General features: G+C 37.1%; 1 protein-coding gene and 1 pseudogene across 1 annotated transcript; one reads left to right on the top strand and one right to left on the bottom strand.

Moving 5' to 3' along the window:
* Positions 1 to 6270: 6270 nt before the first annotated feature.
* On the bottom strand, positions 6271 to 9036 carry LOC125546178 (probable splicing factor 3A subunit 1). The gene is made up of 2 exons (XM_048710349.1): positions 6844 to 9036; positions 6271 to 6749 (listed from the first exon to the last, which is right to left on the bottom strand). The coding sequence occupies exons 1-2, from the start codon at positions 8947 to 8949 to the stop codon at positions 6480 to 6482; spliced, it is 2376 nt and encodes a 791-aa protein (XP_048566306.1). The 5' UTR covers positions 8950 to 9036; the 3' UTR covers positions 6271 to 6479.
* A 1431-nt stretch (positions 9037 to 10467) lies between these two features.
* Positions 10468 to 16808, top strand: LOC125547285 (annotated as a pseudogene).
* Positions 16809 to 25875: the final 9067 nt, after the last annotated feature.

Genomic DNA, 25875 nt, shown 5'->3' with positions numbered 1-25875 from the left:
ATATTTCATATGAGTTTTTTACTTTGATTTATTTTTTCTTGTTTGTTTCTTATAAGATGTGATATTGCCCTACTTCGGATAATGATTAACATAGACAAATGTTGTTCAAATGAGATATTGTTCTTCGTCTTTTAACCGCCATTCCCCAATAGTATGTACACATGATTCATAGTTTTTTTTCCTTTTGTAGATACTCTATGAAGTTCTCACTACAAAACTAAGAGTTTGACTTATATGTTCCTACAATTGTCAAAGTGCTAAAATATATGGAAGAAGAAGACAACGATGACATAAACAGAAGGCAAACATGTGGTCTTCTCGTTTATTTCCAGTCTTTTGATTTTTGTGCTGTACTTACGGGTTATATCCACTATATTGCTAATCACAAACACATTATCATTGGTAGTACAATGGAAGAATCAATACATTGTGAATGCCATTAAATGTGTGCATTCAACCAAAACCTCCTTAAATAATATAAGGATTGATAAACATGGGACCTCAGGTCATTTTTGTCCTGGGTCCGCCCCTGTCTCTCATGGTGGAGACATGCAAAAAGATCAATGGAGAAGATTCTAGTGGTGTCATCTCTGACCATGTCAATGCATCAGTGATGAACAAGCTCAATAAGATAATAGAAATGAACAAGAATGCTACCACTCAAGACTGGATAATTTTGAACATTGTATTTGATATGATCATATCAATGGTTCACCTCAAGCCGAGTTGTGCCACTGAGTTGAACCAAAATAACTTCCACGAGGTACTCTCCAAGGCTGTTGAGACCATGCCGGGTGTGGATGAACGCATTCTCATGGGTGTCAGCCATTGCAAGATGTCTGTCAGGCCTCTGGCTTCTCTTGTGGAATATGAACAGAATGAGCTCGTGACACAAGGTTATAGACGTGATGCACTAAGAAGTGGGCGTTGTTTACTTCAGTCGCCAAAAAAATCTTTATTTGTTGTAAATAGTGTGCATGTGGAGTTTATCTTGCTAAGTTATGTTTTATGTTACTGATGATACAATTTTGTTCCAAATGTCATATTAAAATTATCTACTTTTTCATGGGTCCAATCGACCCTTTGACTTAGAGTTTATAACATATTTTATACTAAAATTTTATACTTATCATCCTACTGTGTTAAGGATTATAGTTTTATTACTTATTTGGCATACTTAACAATATATCAAAGTTAAATATTAATTGTATTCTATATTTATTATATATTTGGAATATATATTACTGAAAAATACTCATGTGTTGTGCTGAATTCAATTTGTAATTTGTAACAAAATTGATTTTGTAAATAGTGTTTCATACTTATGTAAATTATATACATATCTATGTTACATATATCTCTAAAACATATGGTTTGACAAATATCGTAATAGTGGTTGTTGTACTGTATGATTAGGAAAACATATATGCAGAAAATTCTAGAGTACAAATTTAATTATATGCAAGGAATTGTTTAAGATATACTCGGTCTTTGGAGCATCCATGTACTAATTCAATCATATACTCCACAATGGTATTTGTTAAACCATATGGTTTAACAGATGAACCTATATACTCTTTTTAAAATAGAATAATAGATGTACATCTGTACACCATGTACTGTAGCGCACCGGATTTTAACTCAACCTTGCAGTGCTACCACACAAATTTAATAATACAAAATCTTGGAATATTTAGAAGTTTCGGCAGGATTTATCTTGTTTAAACGGACACCCATGTCACACAAATAGACATATATCAAAATAATCAGTAGCATAACTTAAGCGACAAAAGACTCGCGGGAGGTAGATGAATATTATCCAATTGTTATACTACAACTAGCACATAACAATTTGACTGTCGTCTAAGGATTGTATGAAGGTATATGGTGTGCTCAAGTGATGTAGTGATGCTACTCCCTTGCCCATGCATTTCACTACTCGGTGTACCTGAAATCCAAATAATATCCAACAAAGAAACAAACAAGAGTGAGTAATGATTTCTTAGCAAGTACAATTTAGATCCATAGGAATAACAATTAGTCACAGAAGGTAAATCTATAACAAAAGAACTCTGGACCAGAATTGAATATTTTGGTAATACCGAATCGTCATATTTGGGGCTCTTCGGAATAGACACATCCCGTGTCGCTCTCATCAGAGACTGAAGTAGACATGTCGGACTTTCCACAATGGTATTTAATGGAAAAGTCAACCAACGCCTGAACTGGACGCTGAATGACATAGCGGACTTTCCACAACGGGGTTACCGAAAAAGTCGAAAAATGCCTGAATTGAACTCCGAATAACATGGCGGACTTTTATCTAGTTTAATTTAATCATCCTATAATTTTAGGAGTATGTAAAAAATATTAAATTCTTACATGTTGTAACAAAATCATAGATTAAAAAATTTCCTCAAAAACAAAATATATTTGTGAATTTAAAAATATTTCAAAATTCAAATGTTCACGGATTTCAAATAATGACAATGTTTTTGAAATTCGTAAAATGTTCATGAATTTCATAAATGTTCACAATTTCAATAAAATCTAGAAAACAAAAAATATATTCAAAAATTCAAATAAATTGCAAATATAAAAAAGGTTTATAAATTCCAAAAAAGTTAGTGAATTAAAAAACATAACAAATTTCAAAACGTTCTGGAAATAAAAAGATCATCAACTAAAAAAACACAATTTGAAAAGTCTGACATTTCAAAAAAATGTTGACGAACTTAAAACATGTTTAAAAAAATCTCAAAATGCACAAAATGTTCTGGCATTTAGGTAAAAATGTTCACAAATTGTTAAAAATGTTTTCAGCAAATTAAGTTCATGAAATTAAAAATATATTATTTAATTGTGAATGAATTACATTCGCAAAAAATGTGAACGAATTAAAAGGAAAGGAAGGAAAATAAAAGGGAAAAAGCAGAAAAAAAACCCAAAAAGAAAATTGCAGACATAAAAACCGCTCTTATAGGTGAAACCGGATAAGATTCAGGGTTTTGATCATAAAGATTCCACTGATCCCGTCAAAAGGAGTCCCAACACCTGGGATAGGACGGTACATCTAAGAAATTATTCCATGAATCGTACTCCCCCTTGATGCAGGAATAGCAAGGATAATGTTTATATCATATCATATTTCATATGATTTTTTACTTTGATTTCTTTTCTCTTGTTTGTTTCTTAAGATGTGATATTGCCCTAGTTTGGATAATGATTAACATAGACAAATGTTGTTCAAATGAGATATTGTTCTTCGTCTTTTAATCGCCATTCTTTATGTTTTTTTTAACCCGAGTGTCAGTGAAATTGGACAACAATGGTCATTGGAGTGATTGATTGTGTACGTTATTGTCCCTTTTATCCTTTACGGCCCCTTTGGATGTCGATACTGAAGGCAAAAATTGGACTTTGGCATTCGGGTGGCCCCTATATCTCTGTTTGTATGGTCACAACATTCATATGCGTAATTGCCAACACTTGGTCCACCCCATCCCGAATTTTTGTTGCCAGTTCTGTGTGGTCATATATGTATTGATTTATGCTGAAAGTATATAGGATTATATTGAGAGTTGTGACGCCCGCTCCTGCTCACCGCCGACCACCATGGCCGCCGGAGATTGGTCGGAGAGGGGCCAGCGAGGGGGTTGGAAGAGAAGATCAGAAGTTAGGGGCGGCAAAGGGGCACAGCCTCGGCACGAGGGCCAATCCAGAAGTCTGAGTTCTCGACGAGGATGCTCACATTGTTCATTCTTGCAAAGGCCTCTGCAGTTCAGGCCTTCTTATTACGTGAATTATGCTACAGACGTGGATGTGCAGAGGATTAGCACCTAACGACATGTACCTGACGACTATTCTGAGTTCTACTAAATACTCCCTCCGTCCGAAAAAGCTAGCATCAAATTAGAGCTAGATACATCCATTTGAGGGACAGCTTTTTCAGACAGGAGTATCTTCTAAGCACTTTTCACTTGCCGTAACAATGACATGCAGATTGATCACCCGGGCCAAGATGTGCCTCTCCGATATTTGCACAGAAAAGGGAAGCACAAAATTAAATTATTGAACGATCTCCTTCAATTTGACAAACCATGATCTATGCGCACAGTTTGAATCTCCAAATTTAATATTTTGGATGACGGTTGTGGACACAAAACTATATCATCACAAGGAGCATCCTTGCATCAATCTCTAACTTATTTAGTTCTCGCTACAGATCATCGCAATTCAGGGCCAAGAGGACTTGAAACTGCGGCGCCGTTGCTAAATTTATACTTACCAATTATGAATCAGAGCTACTCTCAGTGTGCATTCTTCCAAGCTCTACTCTCAAAGCAAGCTGCACCAGACACAGCTCCTTTTGCTTACATGATCCCAAATCTAGGTGCAGAAAGAACATGTAGTCAGACTTTGGATCGACAACATTTAGAAGAGTACCACCATCATCATGACTTCATGAGTATTTGCAAGCTCATGCAATCGGAGAAATGGTAATTTAAGCTCGTTCAGTAAAACCACTGAACTGGCTTTGTGTGGATACGACGGGCACAGCTGTGAAGTAAAGGATATTAAGTTCCTACTATAAGAAATAAAAACAGGCAGAAACAGAGAAACAGATTTAAAAAAAAACAGAAAGGGATACTCATAGTACTGTGTTGATGTGTTGATGTGTGAAAAAATCGAATAGTAAACAACTCTTTATAAGCATCTACATTATGAATAAAAGGGATACTCATAGCTCGCAAGGCATAAAGCCTTCTACTGGTGATTTAACTGAAAGCTCAGCAGTCATAAAGCCCACAGGGTTATTATTACTCACCAGAGCAGGGCTTAGTTAACAACAACTGGAGAATACAAAATCCAGTTTTGTCTAATCTAGTTGATATGCTAAGAAAATCTTTCTCTTCAATGCATTAATTAAACTAGAAAAAAGAAGAACAAACATGATGTGTCTAATCTTTCTCCAGTTGTGCCTAATCTAGTTGATATGCTCACACCATACACTTTGAGATATATAAGCCAACTCAGACTATAAACCTGCAAGTATCAAAGTCGCATCCTGGCAACTGAGATGATCAGAATATTTGTAGACAATAGTAAATGACCAAGTTCACAACACATTTTGTATTTGAACTAGTTAAGATGCATGTGCTACACTACCGAAGCAAAAAAAAACGTACATAGAACATAGTTTACTCAAATGATATTCACTCCGGCGCGTTCATTTACCAATTATAGACTATGGACAAAGGAACTGCTATTAAATGCAGGGTAAATTGGTGCAAGGTCTATAGACTGGACGAACCCTGGTAGCTTTTGCTCTCAAGATTCGATGAGCTTTGGCATGAAAAGGTTGTTGGGTTTGAATTTTAAATGGGGATGGGTAAGGGGCAAACAGACAACCACCAACTCAGATATTTACAAGGGATGGCCGGATGGGAAAGGTTTCATGAAGTGAAAATGTTTGGTTGAGGCACAATCATAATGATACTTCTGTGACATGGCAAACAGTGTCGCACCATAACTTAATTGTGCCTACTCTTGCCCTTCATTTTATTATTGACAATGGAACAAGTCGGTTAACAACATTAAAAAAAGAACACAATCGTTATCAGAACCAAAACAACCATATATGCCTATGTTGACCAAACACATACCGCCTTCAGAATAACTAGAAAGCATCTATTGTGATTTTTTAGTCGCTTAGGATGAAAACACCACAATAAACATGAAATTAAATGCATAGCCTACAGAAATCAACTTATGACCGCCAGCAACCACAACAAAGGGCACAGCCTGCCTTTTTAGCAGCAAGAGCAACCATACTCATCACTACTCACTGCATGCATAATTAAGTTCACAATAAGCAATGTACTACTATACTTGTTACAAGATTGCAGCAGCAGTGATCTCTGATAGATGCCATGCTATTCTGTCAACAAGATTTAGAACATCAGCCATCACCCACAACTCTAATTTAATTAGAACTGCAATAATAGGCTTTCCACAGACCTTTCATAATAAGCACTTGAAGAGACAGTACCTTTACTGATGCAGTGCAGAAGCATCTACAGAACACAAAAGATACATATAAGAGGACATCCCAGAACATTCCAACATGGGGAAAAGCATTGTGCATTTTCAAGATATCAAGAACACCTTAGAAGGCAAACGGTAGAGCCAATGCAGGCACCTGAACTCTGGAGCACTATCAAATAGGCAGGTAGGCATCGTTAGCTTTCTTGAGTAACACAAAAGTAATAAAAAGGATAAACATCTCCAACAATATGTAGCCATATTAAGAAACATAGACAAGTCTGGAAACTACATAGTGCAGATCATAGTGCTGGACTTATAAAACACATGATACAAGAATCCAGAAGGCAGCAACCAACAAAAATAATCTCCATGATAGCCACTGAAGCTTGGTTGTAAGCATTGTCCTGCGAGTAAACTGAGATAAGGAAAGCTCATTTCTTTCTCCCACCACGCTCCCTCAGAGCTAGATTGATGACCACCCCAGGGCCCACATTGTAATAAGCAAGAGAAAGATTGTCCTTGAGGAAACTAGTCCTCACACTCAGCTTCTGCTTATTAGCAGGAAGCTGCAGCTCTCCAGCAATTTGCTCCTTCAGACTGCCGACTGTGTCTGAGAGTGATTGGACAGAGATTTCCAAAACTTGGCCTCGCAAGTTTCCTTCATCAAGGTTGGGCACAGAAACTGAGATGCGAGCAGGGCCCTGTAGGAGGAACAAATAAATTAGCATGACAGCGCAGAATAATAAGAAAGATAAGTACGTGATTAGAGTGGAAGTATATGAAAAGAGACATTACCGGATGCTGAGCGAGGAACTGCTCAGCTGGGATCAGAGAAGCATCATCTGTTCTCTGCCTCTTAGGTTCTGGTTCCTCAGGTAGAGGTGGCTGCTCCTCGGCAGGTGGTTGTGGAGGCAAAGGTGGTGGAGGCTGGGGGATTCCGATGGGGTTGACCATGGTTGGCATGTTCTGCATGTGCGGGGGAGGGGGCATAGCAAACCGTGGTGGACCAGGCATGAACTGAGTATTATGGCCTGGAGGCGGCGGAGGGATATTACTTGGCATATGACCCATGGGACCTGACATCCTAATCATGTGTTGTTGACCTGGTGGCAGAGGTTGGTGCATGTTGGACATCATATGTGGTGGAACTCCTTGCATATGATGAGGGGGTTGGACATGATAAGGCATTGGATTGGGTGTAAATCGGGGAACATTGACCAAGGAAAGTGGTTGGGGAGGCCGGGGCAACGGCATGCCAGGCCGGGGAAGTGGAGCTGGACCTGGAGCATTCGAGGCATCACCCTGTTCTTCTCCACCGACAGACATTGCCTGAGTGGCTGTCCAACCGATGCTCCCAGAATGACCATCCCAAATAACCTGCTTTGGCTGCTCATCCTTTTTCTTTTCAATTTCTGCCTTGACGGCATTAGAAACCTCTTCCTCGGTGGTTCCAAAAATATCTGGCCTCGTACGTGCAAGACCAATAATGTTACGAGAGATCTCATCATCAGGAGCAAGAGTGGTTTCCTTAATCTTGGCCAGCATTCTTTCTTTCTGTTCCTTGTACTTGGGGTCAATGAGCGAGATGCGCATGTGTTCCTCCATCTCGCTGATCGGAATGAGCTCCCCGGTTATTGGTGAGACAACAACCTTGGTCGGGTCCCTCTCCGCAGGGATCCTCTCCTCAGGCCTCTTGTAGTTTTTGACAATTCTCATAGGCGGCTCATCATCATTACTGGCCACCTTAACTTGTGCTCCTCCATCATTCTCATCAAGCCTTGCTGCCTTCATTCCTTCCTCGACAAGCTGCATCTCCTCCTCATCCATCTCCATCTCAACATCCTTGGCTGGTTCAGCCAATTCCATGGGCTCCTCCTCTCCCAAGGTCTCCATCCTCTTGCGGCGCTTCAGCTCTTCCAGCGTAGGCGGCACAGGGAGGCCCTCAAACTCATCATCATCAAACTCAATAGTCTCGACAACGACAAAATCATGCCAATCAATCATGGACATCTGCATCCTCTCCATCTCAACCTCATCCTCCGCCTGCTGCTTGGCCTGCTCCTGCGACCGGTCCCACTCGAGCCGGTTGAGGCAGCGCTCCAGCACCGTGGTGAGGTCCTTGGTCCCCTCCTTGAGCTCCCTCATGAGGGCGGCCACGCCCTCGTCAGGCCTCATGACCCTCGAGTAGATGTCGGCGAGCGCGGTGAAGAAGGGGAACATGCTGTGGGTGGGGCGGAGGAAGTTGAACTGCGGGTTGGTGCTCTCCCGGGACGCGAGGCTGGCCAGGAAGGCCTTGCCGTTGCGGGCGACGAACTGCGCCGTCAGCTTGACGATGTCCACCTCCTCGGTGGTGATGCCCTCGGGGAGGCGCACGGTGTAGAGCTCGGCCTTGGGCGGCACCAGCACCTTGGCGGGCGGGCCGACGCGGAAGGGCGCGGAGTGGTCGTCGGCGGGCTTGCCGTCGGCGGCGGAGTCGTCCGAGGGGAGAGCGTCGGGGTCGGTGGCGGCGGCTTCGGGGGCGGGCGGCGCGTCGGCGATCTCGGAGACGCGGTGCTGGTAGTAGGCGTGGTAGGGGTCGGAGGGCTGGAGGAAGTTGAACTTGGCGTTGCCCTGGTTGTGGGCGACGATGCGGCGCTCGAACTCGGGCCCGTTCTTGGCGACGAAGGTGGCCGTCTTCTCGATGATGACGCGGATGTCGGGCGGCGGGTGGATGATGCCGATGGTGCGCGTGTGGGTGGCCACCGTCGGCGCCGGCTCGGGCGGCTTGGAGGGGGCGGGGACGGCGGAGGAGGGGACGATCTGGAGCTGCTGCTGCCGCTCGTGGTCGCCGTTGGCGTCCGCCTCGCCGCCGTCCGGGGCGGCGGCGAGGAGGGGCGCGGGGGCCACCGTTGGGGATCCCATCGGCGGCGGCGGCGGGGTCTAGGGTTTCGGCGGCAGATCGGAAGCGATTGTGGGGGTGGGTGGGGATCCGGTTGGAGGGGTGCGGGCCGCAAATTTGGCAAGGTGAAGAGAAGAGAGGAGGTCGGTTGGACTTGGATCGGGCCGGTGCCCTACCCAAGTCCAAGTCGGTCCGTGGGCCGACTCGGCTCGAGTCAGTACCAGTCGTGCCACAGGCTCAAAAAAAAAAAAATCTTTCCCTCAATCTATTTGATTTGGTGTATATATTGCTAAAAAAAATTGATTTGGTGTATGTACATACTGAAGTACATAGGAGACTTGAGTAAGGATGTAAATGGTATAAATAATTTTCGTTCCAAATCCGCATTCATATCCGTTTTTAAGGATGTGGTATGCATAAGGGTGAAAGTTGTTAGGATAATTTTCATATGAAACATGGTACAAAAGGGTTAAAAGTCAAACATCGGATTCTTGGGATTTGGAATCACGTGTTTTATCTACCATTGATCAAGTAGCACGGATCTTGGCCCATGAATGGCTACCACGTCACTTTCTGCGGTTGTTCACTCGGGCGCCCGAAGCGAGTGCACAAACTTTTTTCCCTCACCCATTGAACTCACAGACTGGCCTCACCGACTCTCTTATTTTCTCCATCTCCCACCTTTTTCACCACGCGTCCTCCATCCCATCCCCTCCCTAACGACCTTCCCCGGCAATCCTCGGAGGCGATGATGCGGGCGACAACACATAGATCCGGCGATTTTTCGGCACATCGGAGGTGGTCTGGTGGCACGGAGAACACATAGAGGTAGCAAAGGAGCGCGTGTGCTCCCTGCGTGAGCGCGCCCGCAGGGGGGGGGGGGGAGGAGTTGCGGCATAGGAGCTGCACATCGAGCTCGAGCTGGAGCGCGGGGAAGGAGGGTCCGGCGGGTGGCCCCATCGCCGCTCCCTTCCACTAGCTAGGTTCTGGTGCTTCCACCTGCCGGAAGGAAGGGTGGAAGGGATAGGACTGCTGCAGCAGGAGACCGGGGCATGACGGCGTTAGCAAAGGAGCAAGATAGGGGCGGCGGCCGCCGACATCACCATGGACCTCGACATCCTCGACTACCCCCTCTGCTTCAACCCATGTGCCCTCCCGTTTTCCAGATGCCCACTGTGTGTGTGATCCGTACTGATATACTATTTTAAACCCTAAGAGCTACTCATGGATATAATCATTTCATGTGCCATGGAGACGGATAGTGTCAGTGAATCTGTAGATTTTTTTGTGAAGCTCATGCTGCTTTGTTCATATACTATGCGATGATTTTCATCTCGTGTCTAATTTAATTTTGTTCGTGTGCTACAAAATGTTCCTGTGGTTATCAAGTTGGAATTCAGTAATTGATGCTAAAGTGGAGTTCGTGATTCACACCTTGTATCGTCAAGGTAAAGGTCCAAGATAAATATTACCTTGTCTTCGACGGCACACGGCTAGAGCAGAACCGCACGGTAGAAGACTACGACATCGAGTGCGGGTCCATGCCCGGCCTCCAGGAGATGATGCAAATCTACGTGACTGAGTTGCTGATTGGTAGGACCATCACCCTCGAGGTCGACAACCACGAGACCATTGGCAATGTCGAGGACAAGATCTAGTACATGGAGGGCTTTCCCAAGGCCAACAGTGCTTTTGTCTATGTGCTCTAAATGATCTTTGTGAATTATTGTTTATGCCGATACAAAAGGAGAAGACAACAGGCTAAGAAAGAAAATGAGAAAAAAAGTATATACGTACTAATAACAATGAAAACTAGAGACTAGAGATATAAGAAGATAATGATAGACTGAACAAGGACTGAGACTAGATTTGATTGAAGAAAGAAGAAAATTGGAATCTGAGAACAAAAGATGATATTAAGAGACTGGACAAGAACTGAGACTGAATATGATTGATGAAAGAAGAGACTAAAGACATAAAGACATAAAGAAAGATGACCGAAGGGACAAAAATAATGAACATGAATAATTATGAGTAAATACTAAAAGTAAGTGGTTGTGGTCCTACAAAGGTTGTGCTAACTAAGATACAAATGACCGGAAATTAAACTAACAAACAAAGATAACTTATTTTCTCTCAATGATGAAAATGATGGACTATGAAATGAAATTAGAAAATGAAGAACTGTTACGATGTTACCAGTCTTCACATTGTGAAGAAACGAGGGGTCAACATTGCTTATATATGTGCACTTGACTATATGTGATGTCACCTAGTCTTCACATTAGTTAATCTACTCATGCCTAGACAATGAGTAAAGAAATAGAAGCAACTACTAAGCGCCTGTTCTGATCTCCTCCAGCTTCTCCAAACTCCACGAATCCAGCTTCTTAGCGCAGCTTCTTGCTCCACGTAGCGAAGTCATTCTGTTAGGCAGCATCGCCATGCTTCTCCATCGCTAGCATGGGCTGGCAGCGTCGCTGGCCTGCCTAAGCGCCATAATGGGCTGTCTGGAGCCAGCCCAGTTCGGCCAACCCTATGTACGAGAGAGGGAGCCGCTCCTCTAGCGAATCGTTTTCTGTTTCGAGGGGGAAGATAACGAATCGTTTTCTTAGGCGGTGGCAACATCGCTGTAAATACTCTCAACTCTCACTTTTTGCTTTCGTGGAGCTGGGTTTCCCTGGCTTCTCTAATTTGCACTATGGCCCAACTCAACATCTCGTTTCCAGCTTCTACGACCTAAACCGTTCGGCACAGATTCACTCCAGAATTTTGAGAAGATAGAAGCTGGAGGAGATTAGAACAGGACCTAAGTCTTCACATTACTTCATCAACTCATGCCCCCCATGATCAAAATGATGGACTAAACAAAAGACTAAAGCTTATGGTGGACTGAACATTGGTAATCTCAACACTTGACTAAAATCAAATACTAATGGACCGGAACAGTGTGTGATCCATTTCTGTAGCCCCAACATCAACTTGTGGTTGCAAAGGCTTCAAATGAAAAAAAAGCAAGGAGATACTAAGAATACTCTTTCAAACTCAAAGTATTCTTTAGCTATTTGTTCCACATAATACTGATAGCTAAAAGTAAATTTCAGCAGAAGAAATATTGTGTCCCCCATACTAGCACAAACACAAACACCTGCTGCAGCAATCGACACTGAAAGCCCACACAGTGCTGAATCGAATCGCCAACACTTTCCAAGAGCCAACAAAAAAGGTCTTGATCCTGGCCCCCTGGGCCTGCTTCAAGCTATAGCAGATGGGACTAAGCTAATTTTTAAAGAAGATATTCTGCCATCCCGAGGATATATTTCTTTATTTAGTATTGGACCCTCTATAGCAGTCATATCAGTTTTATTAAGTTTTTTAGTTATCCCTTTGGGATATCATTTTGTTTTAGCCGATCTTAGTATTGGTGTTTTTTTATGGATTGCCATTTCAAGTATAGCTCCTATTGGTCTTCTTATGGCAGGATATAGCTCAAATAATAAATATTCTTTTTAAGGCGGTCTACGAGCTGCTGCTCAATCCATTAGTTATGAAATACCATTAACTTTTTGTGTGCTAGCAACATCTCTACGCGTGATTCGTTAAAATAGATCTTTTTCCTATAAAATCCATTAACTATTTATATTCCTTTTCTTATTTAGTATTTGGGTTGGTAAGTTAAACTAGATAGCTATATGAGTGAAACAAAATAGCTTATAAATTTGTAGTAAAAAGAAAAAAGAATCTCATTTCCTACGTACAAGAAAAAAGTGGAAGTAAACATAAGTAGTGTAAACTCTTTATCCCAAGGTTGATATTTTTTTAATTAGTCATCATATCTTGAAGCGGCCAAGAATAAAGGATTCGCGATATGGAATTCCATTACTAGAATACTCCTAGTTATTACTATAACTTAATAATCCATAAGAAGAATCCACCAAAAGTTAGTGAAGGGTTAGGAACACTAAAGTACATAAAGGATTAGTAATGGAAAATCTAAAACATTAGAGATTTTTGCCCATAAAAGGAATCATAATAAGGACTTGCAATTTGTAGAAATTATCAAGTAGTACTTTCTTCGGATTCCGATCCAGAGTATGTTCACATTCACTTGTTAAGGAAATGGCTATCAAGAACGAATTAACCCTTTATCCATTTTTTCTTTTTAAATATCCCCTCCCTGGGGAAAGAAGAATAGTAAAAAAGATATGGAGTGCACTAGAATTTTTTTTCATCATTTCCTTCCTCTATCCATATTCATGCAGAATTGCTCATGAACTAATACCCAACTGTTTCCATTTATTAATTGAATTCCTATAACAAGTAACAAGTGTTTTATTCCAAGATTAAGTTATTACTGAACAAAGAAAATTTTTCATTATATTATAAAGGATGAGATCAATTTGGAAGCGCTTTTTCTTATTCTAGCAGACGGAATTCCTTTGGTCTAATTTAGGACTTTCAAATCTATTTTATTTTATCTAATTCTATCTACGCCCCCGGGGCTAGGAACAAAACAGTCCTTTCCTTTTTCTGATCATAGAGAAGCCATATGAAGCTAAGGTTTCATGTACGGTTTTGAAATAGCGGTGGGAACTGTGATGTTATCATCGACTATGATTATCTAACAGTTCAAGTACAGTTGATATAGTTGAAGCACAGTCAAAATACGGTTTTTTTGGATGGAATATTTGGCGTCAGCCTATAGGTTTTCTGGTTTTTTTAATTTCTTCTTTGGCAGAATGTGAAAGATTACCCTTTGATTTACCAGAAGCGGAGGAAGAATTAGTAGCAGGTTACCAAACTGAATATTCCGGTATCAAATATGGTTTATTTTATCTTGTTTCTTACCTCAATTTATTAGTTTCTTCTTTATTTGTAACAGTTCTCTACTTGGGCGGGTGGAATTTATCTATTCCCTATATATCCTTTTTTGATTTTTTTCCAAATGAATAAAGCAGTTGGAACTTTGGAAATGACAATGGGTATATTTATTACATTAACTAAAGCTTATTTATTTCTCTTCATTTCTATCACAATAAGATGGACTTTACCGAGGATGAGAATGGATCAGTTATTAAATCTTGGATGGAAATTTCTTTTACCTATTTCCCTGGGCAATCTCTTATTAACAACCTCTTCTCAACTTGTTTCACTATAAATAAGATAATACAATAATAGTAAGAATATTTTCAACACAAAAGCTCTCTCAAACAAGATAAAGAAACATATCTTTTTCATAGATATTTAGAATGAATATGTTCCCTATGGTAACTGGGTTCATGAGTTATGGTCAACAAACAATACGTGCTACAAGGTACATAGGTCAAAGTTTCATAACTACCTTATCCCACACAAATCGTTTACCTATAACAATTCACTACCCTTATGAAAAATCAATTGCACCAGAACGTTTCCGAGGGCGAATCCACTTTGAATTTGATAAATGTATTGCTTGTGAAGTATGTGTTCGCGTATGTCCGATAGATTTACCCGTTGTGGATTGGAGATTTGAAAAGGATATTAAAAGAAAACAATTGCTTAATTATAGTATTGATTTCGGAGTTTGTATATTTTGTGGCAATTGTGTTGAGTACTGTCCAACAAGCTGTTTATCAATGACTGAAGAATATGAACTTTCTACCTATGATCGTCATGAATTGAATTACAATCAAATTGCTTGAAGTCGGTTACCAATCTCCATAATGGGAGATTACACAATTCAAACAATTAGGAATTCGTCTGAAATTAAAATAAACAAAGAAAAATCTTCGAATTCAAGAACGATTACTGATTATTAAACTTTGATTTTGTCTTTTTGTTATAAAAATCTAATAATTCTTTATTAAACTTTAAAATTAAACTATAAAGAAAAAAGAAAAACTACTGCTTATTGGAAATTATTTCTTATTTTAAATCAGACTAGATTTTCGTGATATAATATAATTTATAACTATAAGTTTATACACAAAAAAATACCCTAATCATTTTTTCCTTCCTTGAATCCTTTAGTTTTAGTCAGTTCATGAAAAAATTTATACTATTAATTTCTTTCTATCCATAATGGATTTACCTGGACCAATACATGAGATTTTTATGCTATTTGGGGGATTTGTTCTTCTACTAGGGGGTCTAGGAGTAGTATTACTTACCAACCCCATTTATTCTGCCTTTTCGCTGGGATTAGTTCTTGTTTGTATATCCTTATTCTATTTTTTATTAAATTCCTACTTTGTAGCTGTCGCACAACTTCTTATTTATGTGGGAGCCATAAATGTCTTGATCATATTCGCTGTAATGTTCGTAAATGGCTTAGAATGGTCTAAAGATAAGAATTATTAGACTATTGGAGATGGGTTCACTTCACTCGTTTGTACAACTATTGTTTTTTCACTAATGACTACTATCCCAGATATGTCGTGGTATGGAATTCTTTGGACTACAAGATCAAACCAAATAGTAGAACAGGGTCTCATAAGTAATGTTCAACAAATTGGAATTCATTTAGCAACCGATTTTTATCTTCTGTTTGAACTCATTTCCATAATTCTTCTAGTTTCTTTAATAGGTGCAATTACTATGGCTCGGCAATAAGAAAACTTAGAAAAAGTACAAATTATAAGAATTGCAAATCTAAAATAAATAACTAAAGAATCACAATTTTGATTTAGTAAAATCCATCTACTGCCAACAAATACCTCCTTTTTTCTCTTTTGTTGTGTAATTGTTCTATTGTAATTAATTGAATCGGTTCAATTCTTGCCCTCGTATTGAAATGAATCGAGATTGATAAGGAGTTAGTTAATGATGTTTGAGCATGTACTTTTTTTGAGTGTCTATTTATTTTCGATTGGTATCTATGGATTGATCACAAGCCGAAACATGGTTAGAGCTCTAATATGTCTTGAACTTATACTGAATTCAATTAATCTAAATCTCGTAACATTTTCTGATCTATTTGATAGTCGCCAATTAAAAGGAGATATTTTCGCAATTTTTGTTATAGCCCTTGCAGCTGCTGAAGCCGCTATTGGACTATCCATTCTTTCTTCCATCCATCGTAATAGGAAATCCACTCATATCAATCAATCTAATTTATTGAATAATTAGACTTTTGCATAATTAGACATAGAATCCTCTAGACAAAGGCGCACATATTAAAATAAATAGAAATCAATACTATTTTCTTAGTATTATTTGAGAATATCCATTTTTAGTAGATTATTGCATAGTATTCTTTTTCACTTAAATGAATTTTTGTATTTGTAATTCATTGATATTGCAATTTGAATATTGCAATAATTTATATTGAAAAGACGATAGCCAATTTATTGGCTAATTCGAATACGTCTGTACAATTCGTAAGATTCTTTCTTATTTCTTATTGTTGAAATCCAAAATTAAAGTCTGTTGGCTCTCTTCACGCTTTCTCACAAACAGATTAAAAAATAGATTTTTATTTTTGAAGTTTGGATAAACCATTGCTTCGTCTGGTGTCTACAATACATATGACTCATTATAGTACTAATTTCATTTTTACCAGATCGAAAAATTTTATGTTGAAAAGAAAAATTTATAGATCCAATGTCACATTCTGTAAAAATTTACGATACATGTATAGGATGCACTCAATGTGTACGAGCTTGTCCAACAGATGTATTAGAAATGATACCCTGGGATGGATGTAAAGCCAAGCAAATTGCTTCCGCGTCGAGAACCGAAGATTGTGTGGGTTGTAAGAGATGTGAATCTGCCTGCCCGACAGATTTTTTAAGTGTTCGCGTTTATTTAGGGCCTGAAACAACACGTAGCATGGCTCTATCTTATTGATACGTTACAAAAAACTTCACTCGAATCGTCTGATTCCTCTTTACCGAAGAAGCCTGTGCTCGAAATAATCGAGCACGGGCTTTTCTGGTCAAAACGTATCTTGTCTTTATCACTTTATCATGAGTTATTTTCCTTGGTTAACAATACTTATTGTTTTGCCGATATTTTCAGGTTCATTAATTTTCTTTTTACCTCATAAGGGAAACAAAGTCGTTAGGTGGTATACTATATCTATTTGTTTATTAGAATTCCTTCTAATGACTTATGCGTTCTGTTATCATTTCCAACTGGAGGATCCCTTAATCCAATTAAAGGAGGATTATAAATGGATAGATGTCTTCGATTTCCACTGGAGATTGGGAATCGATGGACTTTCATTAGGATCTATTTTATTGACAGGATTTATCACTACTTTAGCTACTTTAGCAGCTTGGCCAATTACACGGAATTCGCGATTATTCTATTTCCTGATGCTCGCAATGTATAGTGGTCAAATAGGATTATTTTCTTCGCGAGACCTTTTATGTTTTTTTATCATGTGAGAGTTAGAATTAATTCTTGTTTACTTACTTTTATCCATGTGTGTGGGGGGGGGGGGGGAAGAGGTGTCTATATTCAGCTACAAAGTTTATTTTGTATACTGCAGGCGGTTCCATTTTTTTTTCTTAATCGGAGTTCTGGGTATGGGCTTATATGGTTCCAACGAACCAGGATTAGATTTGGAAAGATTAATTAATCAATCATACCCTGCAACCTTGGAAATACTTTTATATTTTGGCTTCCTTATTACTTATGCTGTCAAATTGCCGATTATACCCCTACATACGTGGTTACCAGATACCCATGGGGAAGCACATTATAGTACATGTATGCTTTTAGCAGGAATATTAATAAAGATGGGAGCATATGGATTGATTCGGATCAACATGGAATTGTTACCTCATGCTCATTATCTATTTTCGCCCTGGTTAGTAATAATAGGAGCGATCCAAATAATCTATGCAGCTTCAACTTCTCTTGGTCAACGAAATTTCAAAAAAAGAATAGCTTATTCCTCTGTATCTCACATGGGTTTCATAATTATAGGAATTGGTTCCATAACCAACATTGGACTCAATGGAGCTATTTTACAAATATTATCCCATGGATTTATTGGTGCTACACTTTTTTTTCTTGGCAGGAACCGCTTTTGATAGAATGCGTCTTGTTTATCTCGAAGAACTTGGGGGAATATCTATCCCAATGCCTAAATTTTTTACCATGTTTAGTAGCTTTTCAATGGCTTCTCTTGCCTTACCAGGAATGAGTGATTTTGTCGTAGAATTAGTAGTATTTTTTGGACTAATTGCTAGTCCAAAATTTCTGTTAATGCCAAAAACACTAATTACTTTTGTAATGGCAATTGGAATGATATTAACTCCTATTTATTTATTATCTATGTTATGCCAGATGTTCTATGGATACAAGCTATTTAATGTTCCAAACGCAAATTTTGTGGATTCTAGACCACGAGAACTCTTTATTTTAATCTATATCTTTTTACCAGTAATAGGAATTGGTATGTATCCAGATTTTGTTCTCTCCCAATCTGTTGACAGGGTAGAGGCTCTGTTATCCAATTATTATCCTAAATAGGTTTGCTTTTTTTTACTCGTCTGCTCTATTAATGCAGAAATAAGTAAAAAAGTATAATTAGATCTATCTCGAATTTTTGAGAACCCTTTGAGAAGGCGTTCAAGGGGTTCTCAAATAAAACATAAAAGTAAAAACCTTCATGAAATGAAGGTTTTATTTTATGTAATCATTTAGGTGTTAATGTAAACGAACCATAACTATGTAAGCCTATTCGTAATAGATTTATACCAAAATAACCAATCCAAATTATAAGAAATCCTATCGAAGCTATAAGTGCAGAATTCGTACCCTTCCAATTTGGATTTGTTCTACTATGTAAATAAATTGCGAATATGGTCCAAGTTATAAATGCCCAAGTTTCCTTAGGATCCCCAGGCCTCATTAGCCCATACTACTCCACAAAGAATACCTACGGTTAAAAGGGTAAATCCTAGGCTAATGACACGATAACTCCAAGAATCCAAACGCTCCGTTAATTGATATTTGTAATAATTTGGAAATGAAGGGACAGAGGTTCTTTTTAAAGCACTTATTTTTGCATAAAATATTTAATATCACTAAAGAAAAATGTTTTATTTAAAACATTTTTTCTTTTTAGAAAAGAAATGGAAATTATTTCGAAATCTAATGATTAGAATAGCGGCAGATAATAAGGATCCACACAAAAGAGTTGCATAGCTTAATAACATCATACTGACATGCATCATGAACCACTGAGATTGTAGAGTGGGTACTAGTATCGTGGATTGATGCATTTCAGTTAAAAGACCCGATGTGGCAAAGCCTTGCGTTAAAATAGTACTTGGCGTAGTTATTGTGCTTAAATCATTTTTAGAGTTCTGTATTTTAGGAATGGTATGAAGAATATACAGGGCCCATGAAAGGAAGATCAATGACTCATATAAATTACTTAATGGAAAATGTCTCGAGGAAGCCCAACCAGAAACTAAGAATCCTGTTATAGAGAAAAAAGTAACTATCATTCCTTTTTCTGACGAATCACGTAATCCTCCAAGTTCACGAACTAATAAGGTTATAAAATGAATCGTAATCACAATTGAAATCGTTGAGAAAGAGATATGAGTTAGTATATGTTCTAAAGTTGCAAATAGCATAAGGGGAAGGTCCCATTACAAAATTGTAAATTTCGAATTGATTTCTAATCTATTGTATTCTTTTTCAAGAATGCCGCCACTCGAATTCGAACCGAGATGCTTGAGCACTGCTTCCTAAGAGCAGCGTGTCTACCAATTTCACCATGGCGGCTAACTTCAAATAATAGGTAACTTAAAAGAATAATAGCTATTATCTTGGGAATCGTCGATATTGGGAAAGTCCATAAAATTTAGGAACATTAGAGTTTTCATTAAAATAGACTTCGTTTGGTAGTATCGTTTCCATTTTTTTTACAATAAACTCTTGCTTTGCCCAATAGAAACACAAACACTGCTTGAAAGAGTTGGAACTTATTTTTTCTAACTTGCAATTATAGAACTAATTTTTTCTAATTAATTTCTCATTTACATTTTGAAAATTCTTTCAATACAATGAAAAAAAATCCAAAAGGGTTTATATTTAATGATGAAATTAAAATGGATAAATAGAAAAGGCTTTTTGGATTTTTTTTTAAATTTCTAGAATGAAAGTCTTTATGCTCTTATTAATAAGATTTACTAACCTTATGATTTTGGAGAAGATAGGTGGAAGTTGTAAGTCCTATTGTAAGAATACTCCACTTTTCATAATTTTCCTCATAGAATCCTCATATTCTATTAGGAAAATTATGAAAAGTTCATTGATAGGAAAAGAATACTTAGCACACAGTATACCAAACAAAACTTTTTTTCTTGTATATATAAGATAAGAGGGGTTTTTTGTTCTAAGAATATTGTACCAAGTAATTCGACACATAAAAGTACATTCAAAGAAGAATCAAAATTATTAAATAATTGGAATTCTTTTTTGATAAGTCAATTCATATTATTCCAAAATCTTATTATTTGCTTGTTGCCCAGAAAAACCAATTGGTTTTGGATGCTCATTATCGCTCGAAAATGATCTTGATTTTACTAAAGAATAAGATTGTACTATGGAAAAATAAGTCTTTTTCTTCCAAATATTTTTACGAATATGCTTTTTTGACATTGAAGTACGGTTTTTTGGAACTGCCATTCAAAAAGGAAATTAATTTTTTCTAGTTGTATGTGAAAGACATCTATTGCTGCAAATCAATCCTTCTTTCTTCTTTTTATTAGTATTTGTACTTAGATACTGAAAGATACTTAAATTTTGAATTATTTTTTACTTCATTTTGTCTAATGCGGATAAGACAACAAGAATTTTTTAACATTTTTTCTTTATATATTTTATGCTTTTTTAATAATATAGAATATATAGAAGGGTTTCTCATTTAAATATATCTATATCTATTTATATATCAAGTATACTCCATATATAGATATACCCCATATAAGATAAGACGGAGGGATAAAAAGAAGGGAAAATGAAAATAGTTAATTAAGTTCAGAATGGTATTCCATAAAGGAAAGGAATTCCAATCAAAACAAAAAATACTGAGTCTCTTAAACAAGACATTCTAAAACTTAGGTAATTTATAGTCATTAGAATTTTAGTTCTATATGAAGTAAGGACTATTCGATAATTTCTTATAAACATAGGTTTTCATTGGAATTCATTCAATCCGTTAATTATGGAACAAGAGAGCTGTTTCATCTTTGTTTTAAAGAAATATAAAAATGAATTATGAATAGAAAGTAAAATGATTCCACTTTTTTTATTTTTATAAATATCTTTATTTAGTTAATAAAATAACTTCTTTACCTAGTTATTTTATTAACTTTTTAATTTAACCAACTAAACCCATTCTTAATTTTTAATTATTTCAATGAGATAAATTTTGGAAAAATTAAGAATTTCAGTATTTTTTTCTTATTCTTTTTATTTATTCTTTCAGAAAGAGATAAGAATGGTTTGGTGAATCGGAAACAATTTTATAGAAAAATTGAAGTAAAAATTGCAATTTCTTTTCTTATGGAACATACATATCAATATGCATGGGTAATCCCTCTTCTCCCACTTCCAGTTATTATGTCAATGGGATTTGGCCTTATTCTTATTCCGACAGCAACAAAAAATCTTCGTCGCATATGGGCTTTTCCTAGTGTTTTACTCTTAAGTATAGCTATGGTATTCTCAGTTCAACTATCTATTCAACAAATAAATGGAATTTTGATCTATCAATATCTATGGTCTTGGACCGTCAATAATGATTTTTCTTTAGAATTTGGATACTTGATTGACCCACTTACTTCTATTATGTTAATACTAATTACTGCTGTAGGAATCCTGGTTCTTATTTATAGTGATGGTTATATGTCTTACGATGAAGGATATTTGAGATTTTTTGTTTATATAAGTTTTTTCAATACTTCCATGTTGGGATTGGTTACTAGCTCCAATTTGATACAATTTTTTTTGGGAACTCATGGGAATGTGTTCTTATTTATTGATAGGCTTTTGGTTTACACGACCAATCGCAGCGAGTGCTTGTCAAAAAGCTTTTGTAACTAATCGTGTAGGGGATTTTGGTCTATTATTAGGAATTTTAGGTTTTTTTGGATAACATGTAGTTTAGAGTTTAGGGATTTGTTCAAAATAGTTAATAACTGGATTCCTAATAATGGAATTAAATCTTTACTTACTACTTTGTGTGCTTTTTTATTATTCCTTGGTGCAGTTGCGAAATCCGCACAATTCCCTCTTCACGTATGGTTACCCGATGCTATGGAAGGGCCCACTCCTATTTCGGCTCTTATACACGCAACAACTATGGTTGCTGCGTGAATTTTTCTTCTAGCTCAACTTCTTCCTCTTTTCATATCTTTACCTTTGATAATGAGTTTTATTTCTTTAGTAGGTACAATAACACTATTCTTAGGAGCTACTTTAGCTCTTGCTTAGAGAGATATTAAAAGAAGATTAGCCTATTCTACATTGTCTCAATTGGGTTATATGATGTTAGCTCTAGGTATAGGTTCTTATCAAGCTGCTTTATTCCATTTGATCACTCATGCTTATTCAAAAGCTTTATTGTTCTTGGGATCCGGATCCGTTATTCATTCAATGGAACCTCTTGTTGGATATTCACCAGATAAAAGTCAAAATATGGTTCTTATGGGCGGTTTAAGAAAATACATTCCAATCACAAGAACTAATTTTTTATGGGGTACACTTTCTCTTTGTGGTATTCCACCTCTTGCTTGCTTCTGGTCCAAAGATGAAATCCTTAGTAATAGTTGGTTGTATTCACCCTTTTTTTTGGAATAATAGCCTCCTTTACTGCAGGATTAACTGCCTTTTATATGTTTCGGATATATTTACTTACATTTGATGGGTATTTGCGTGTTCATTTTCAAAATTACAGTAGCACTAAAGAGAGTTCCTTGTATTCAATATCCTTATGGGGAAAAAGGATACCCAAAGGAGTGAATAGGGATTTCGTTTTATCAACAACGAAGAGTGGAGTTTCTTTTTTTCACAAAATATACCAAAAATTCAAGGTAATACAAGAAATAGGATAGGATCCTTTACTACGTCTTTTGGGGCTAAAAAAACTTTTGCCTATCCGCATGAAACGGGAAATACTATGTTATTTCCTCTTCTTATATTACTACTTTTCACTTTGTTCATTGGATTCATAGGAATCTCTTTTGATAATGGAGGAATTGTTAATGGAATAGCAGAGTTAATTAACCATATTATCAAAGTGGTTAACTCCCTCAATAAACTTTACCCAGGAAAGTTCTAATTCTTTTGTAAATTCATATGAATTTATTACTAATGCAATTTCTTCTGTAAGTCTAGCTATCTTTGGTTTATTCATAGCATATATCTTCTATGGATCCTCTTATTCTTTTTTCAGAATTTGGATTTAATAAACTCTTTTTACAAAGGAAATCCTAAAAAAGAATTTTTAGATCAAGTAAAAAAATATATACAGTTGGTCATATAATCATGGTTATATAGATATTTTCTATACTAGGGTCTTTACCCTCGGTATAAGAGGGTTAACCGAACTCACGGAGTTTTTTGATAAGGGTGTTATTGATGGAATTACCAATGGAGTGGGTCTTGCTAGTTTTTGTATAGGAGAGGAAATTAAATATGTAGGGGGAGGTCAAATCTCGTCTTATTTATTCTTTTTTATGTTATGTATCTGTGTTTTTATTCTTTTTTCTTTCTTAAGTTAAGGAATTTACAACAAGTCTCTTGCAAAAATAACTATCCTATCCCCTTTCTACAATCTCTCTATATCCTTGTTACATAAGGTAAGTATTGTATAATAGTTTGGTTTTCCGCTATTTTTTCCATTCCTTTGTGTAAATAGCCTAATATGGGTTCACAATCAATAACATCCTCACCATCGAGAGTAACGATCAGTCAAAGAACACCGTGCATTGATGGGTGTTGAGGGCCCATATTGACTATCATGAGATCTTTTCTTGTAAGCGGTAGACTCATATCCTTTCTTCCTTAATTCATTATTCCATGAAAATGGATTATTCCATGAATTCCTCAAAGCGAGGCTCATCAAAATGAAAAATCTAAGACTACTATAAGACTACTAAAAAAATAATAAAACAAGAAAAAAATTTGAATGATTAAATTACTGCTCCCGAATATTCAACTGACCGATTAATTTCTTATAACGTACTCTATTTTTCTTTGCCAAATAAGCCAGCAAACGTCGATGTTTTCCCAAAAGTCTTCGTAGACCTCTTTCCGATGAAAAATCTTTTTTGTGTAATTCCAAATGTGAAGCAAGTCTCCGTATCTTATTGGTGAAACTGAATACTTGAAATTCAACAGAACCCCTGTTTTCTTCTTTTTCTTCTTTAACCATAAATCCAAAAAAATTTCTACCTCCTTTCTTTTTCATGTATTTTTCTGTCAGGAAAAAATACAAAATTATGTCAGTTATTTTGAAGTTATTCTAATCTCGTACACACAAATTTGCACTTATTCATCTACTACTGGAATTTGGATTTATTTTATCGATGCAAATTGGATTTGGATAGAAGGGTACATTCTTTCTAATATTTTAGATAGAAGAAATGTTTCTTCTATCTAAAATATTAGAAAGAATTTTGCTGATTTAGTTATTGCTATATGCAATTTATGGAATTGATACACCATTTAATTGATATCATTTAGCAAAATGAAACACAGCATATGCATCCATCTTTTGGCTCGAGAATTTCACGGGATAGAGATATGGTATAAGAAATAGACTATTAAGTAACTCTAAATGAATTGTGGATACATCTGTATCCTTAACATACTGAAACGATTGTCATTATTCGTATCAAACCAATAGCGATTCATACAAGCTAAATCTTCTAATCAATGGTGGGCCAATAATGATTTTTTTGCATATGTATTAAGACGCTTGGCCTGGTTTCGAAATTGTCCAGAGTTTTATATGTTGTTTTCATTGCAAAATGATGGGTCTCCTTCCATAAATTTCCAATTACGAGTACGAGAATTGAAAGACATGAAAATTCTCAATTCTCTACGACATTTAGTAGATAGAAACAAGAAAATCAGAAGAATCTTTCTCTCTATTCACTATCATTTCGCGTCTTCGACTTCTATTAGTTTCTTTTCTTCTTTAATGCAATAGCTATAGTTTGATATAAGAATCCATTTCTCAAAGTAATGGAAACCATTATCTTATAGGAAATGGTTCGAAAATCGCTATTCCACCTTTTAGGTATCGTGAACAGTGATACCTGTGAAGATCGTGCATTTCAGTCAAATTCAGATCCGTTTTTCGAGTCCATGATATAATATAACCAAATTGGATAGATCTTCCACCTGTTTAGCTAAGAAAGAATAGATACAGATGTGGATAATAGATCGATATGAAGATCATGAGCTGCCCCATAATGAAATCGCCAGTAGTCGCGAATATCTCCTTCTTCCCTAATCCAAGATTGGAGAAAGAAGATCTAAGAGGGACCTATGGAGAATGTAGTCAGAAATCCATAATAGAGTCCGACCACAACGACCGAATTAATTATCCTCATCGAGAAACTTAGACTACTAAATAGAAAAGATTTGATAATCATGGCATGGGTCTCCTTTTTTTCTTTCTTTAGAGTTTTCTATATGCACAATTTCTCGATGTTTCGATGAGAATTTCTTGACTTTCCATATATAGAAAGAGATAGACTATAAATGACATCTCTTATGTCAATAAGACCAAAGGGATGGATATTAAATGATAGGAAGTGCTAGGAAGTGAAATAGAATGAAATAGAGCCACTTTGGGCTTCCCTATGAAATGAGGCATGGAACGGAGCCACTACGAAGAAATTATGGGAGTTACGAAAGAAGCTTCGGACTCATATTGTTCATGGGTTGAGAGCGGGAGTTGAACTCTAGGAGGTCGAATCCCCCCTTGT

The sequence above is a fragment of the Triticum urartu genome, chromosome 3, assembly GCF_003073215.2.
Source record: "Triticum urartu cultivar G1812 chromosome 3, Tu2.1, whole genome shotgun sequence".
Lineage (NCBI taxonomy): Eukaryota > Viridiplantae > Streptophyta > Magnoliopsida > Poales > Poaceae > Triticum > Triticum urartu.
Note: the sequence above shows the minus strand (reverse complement) of the source record. Positions and strands in the feature narration are given on the sequence as shown.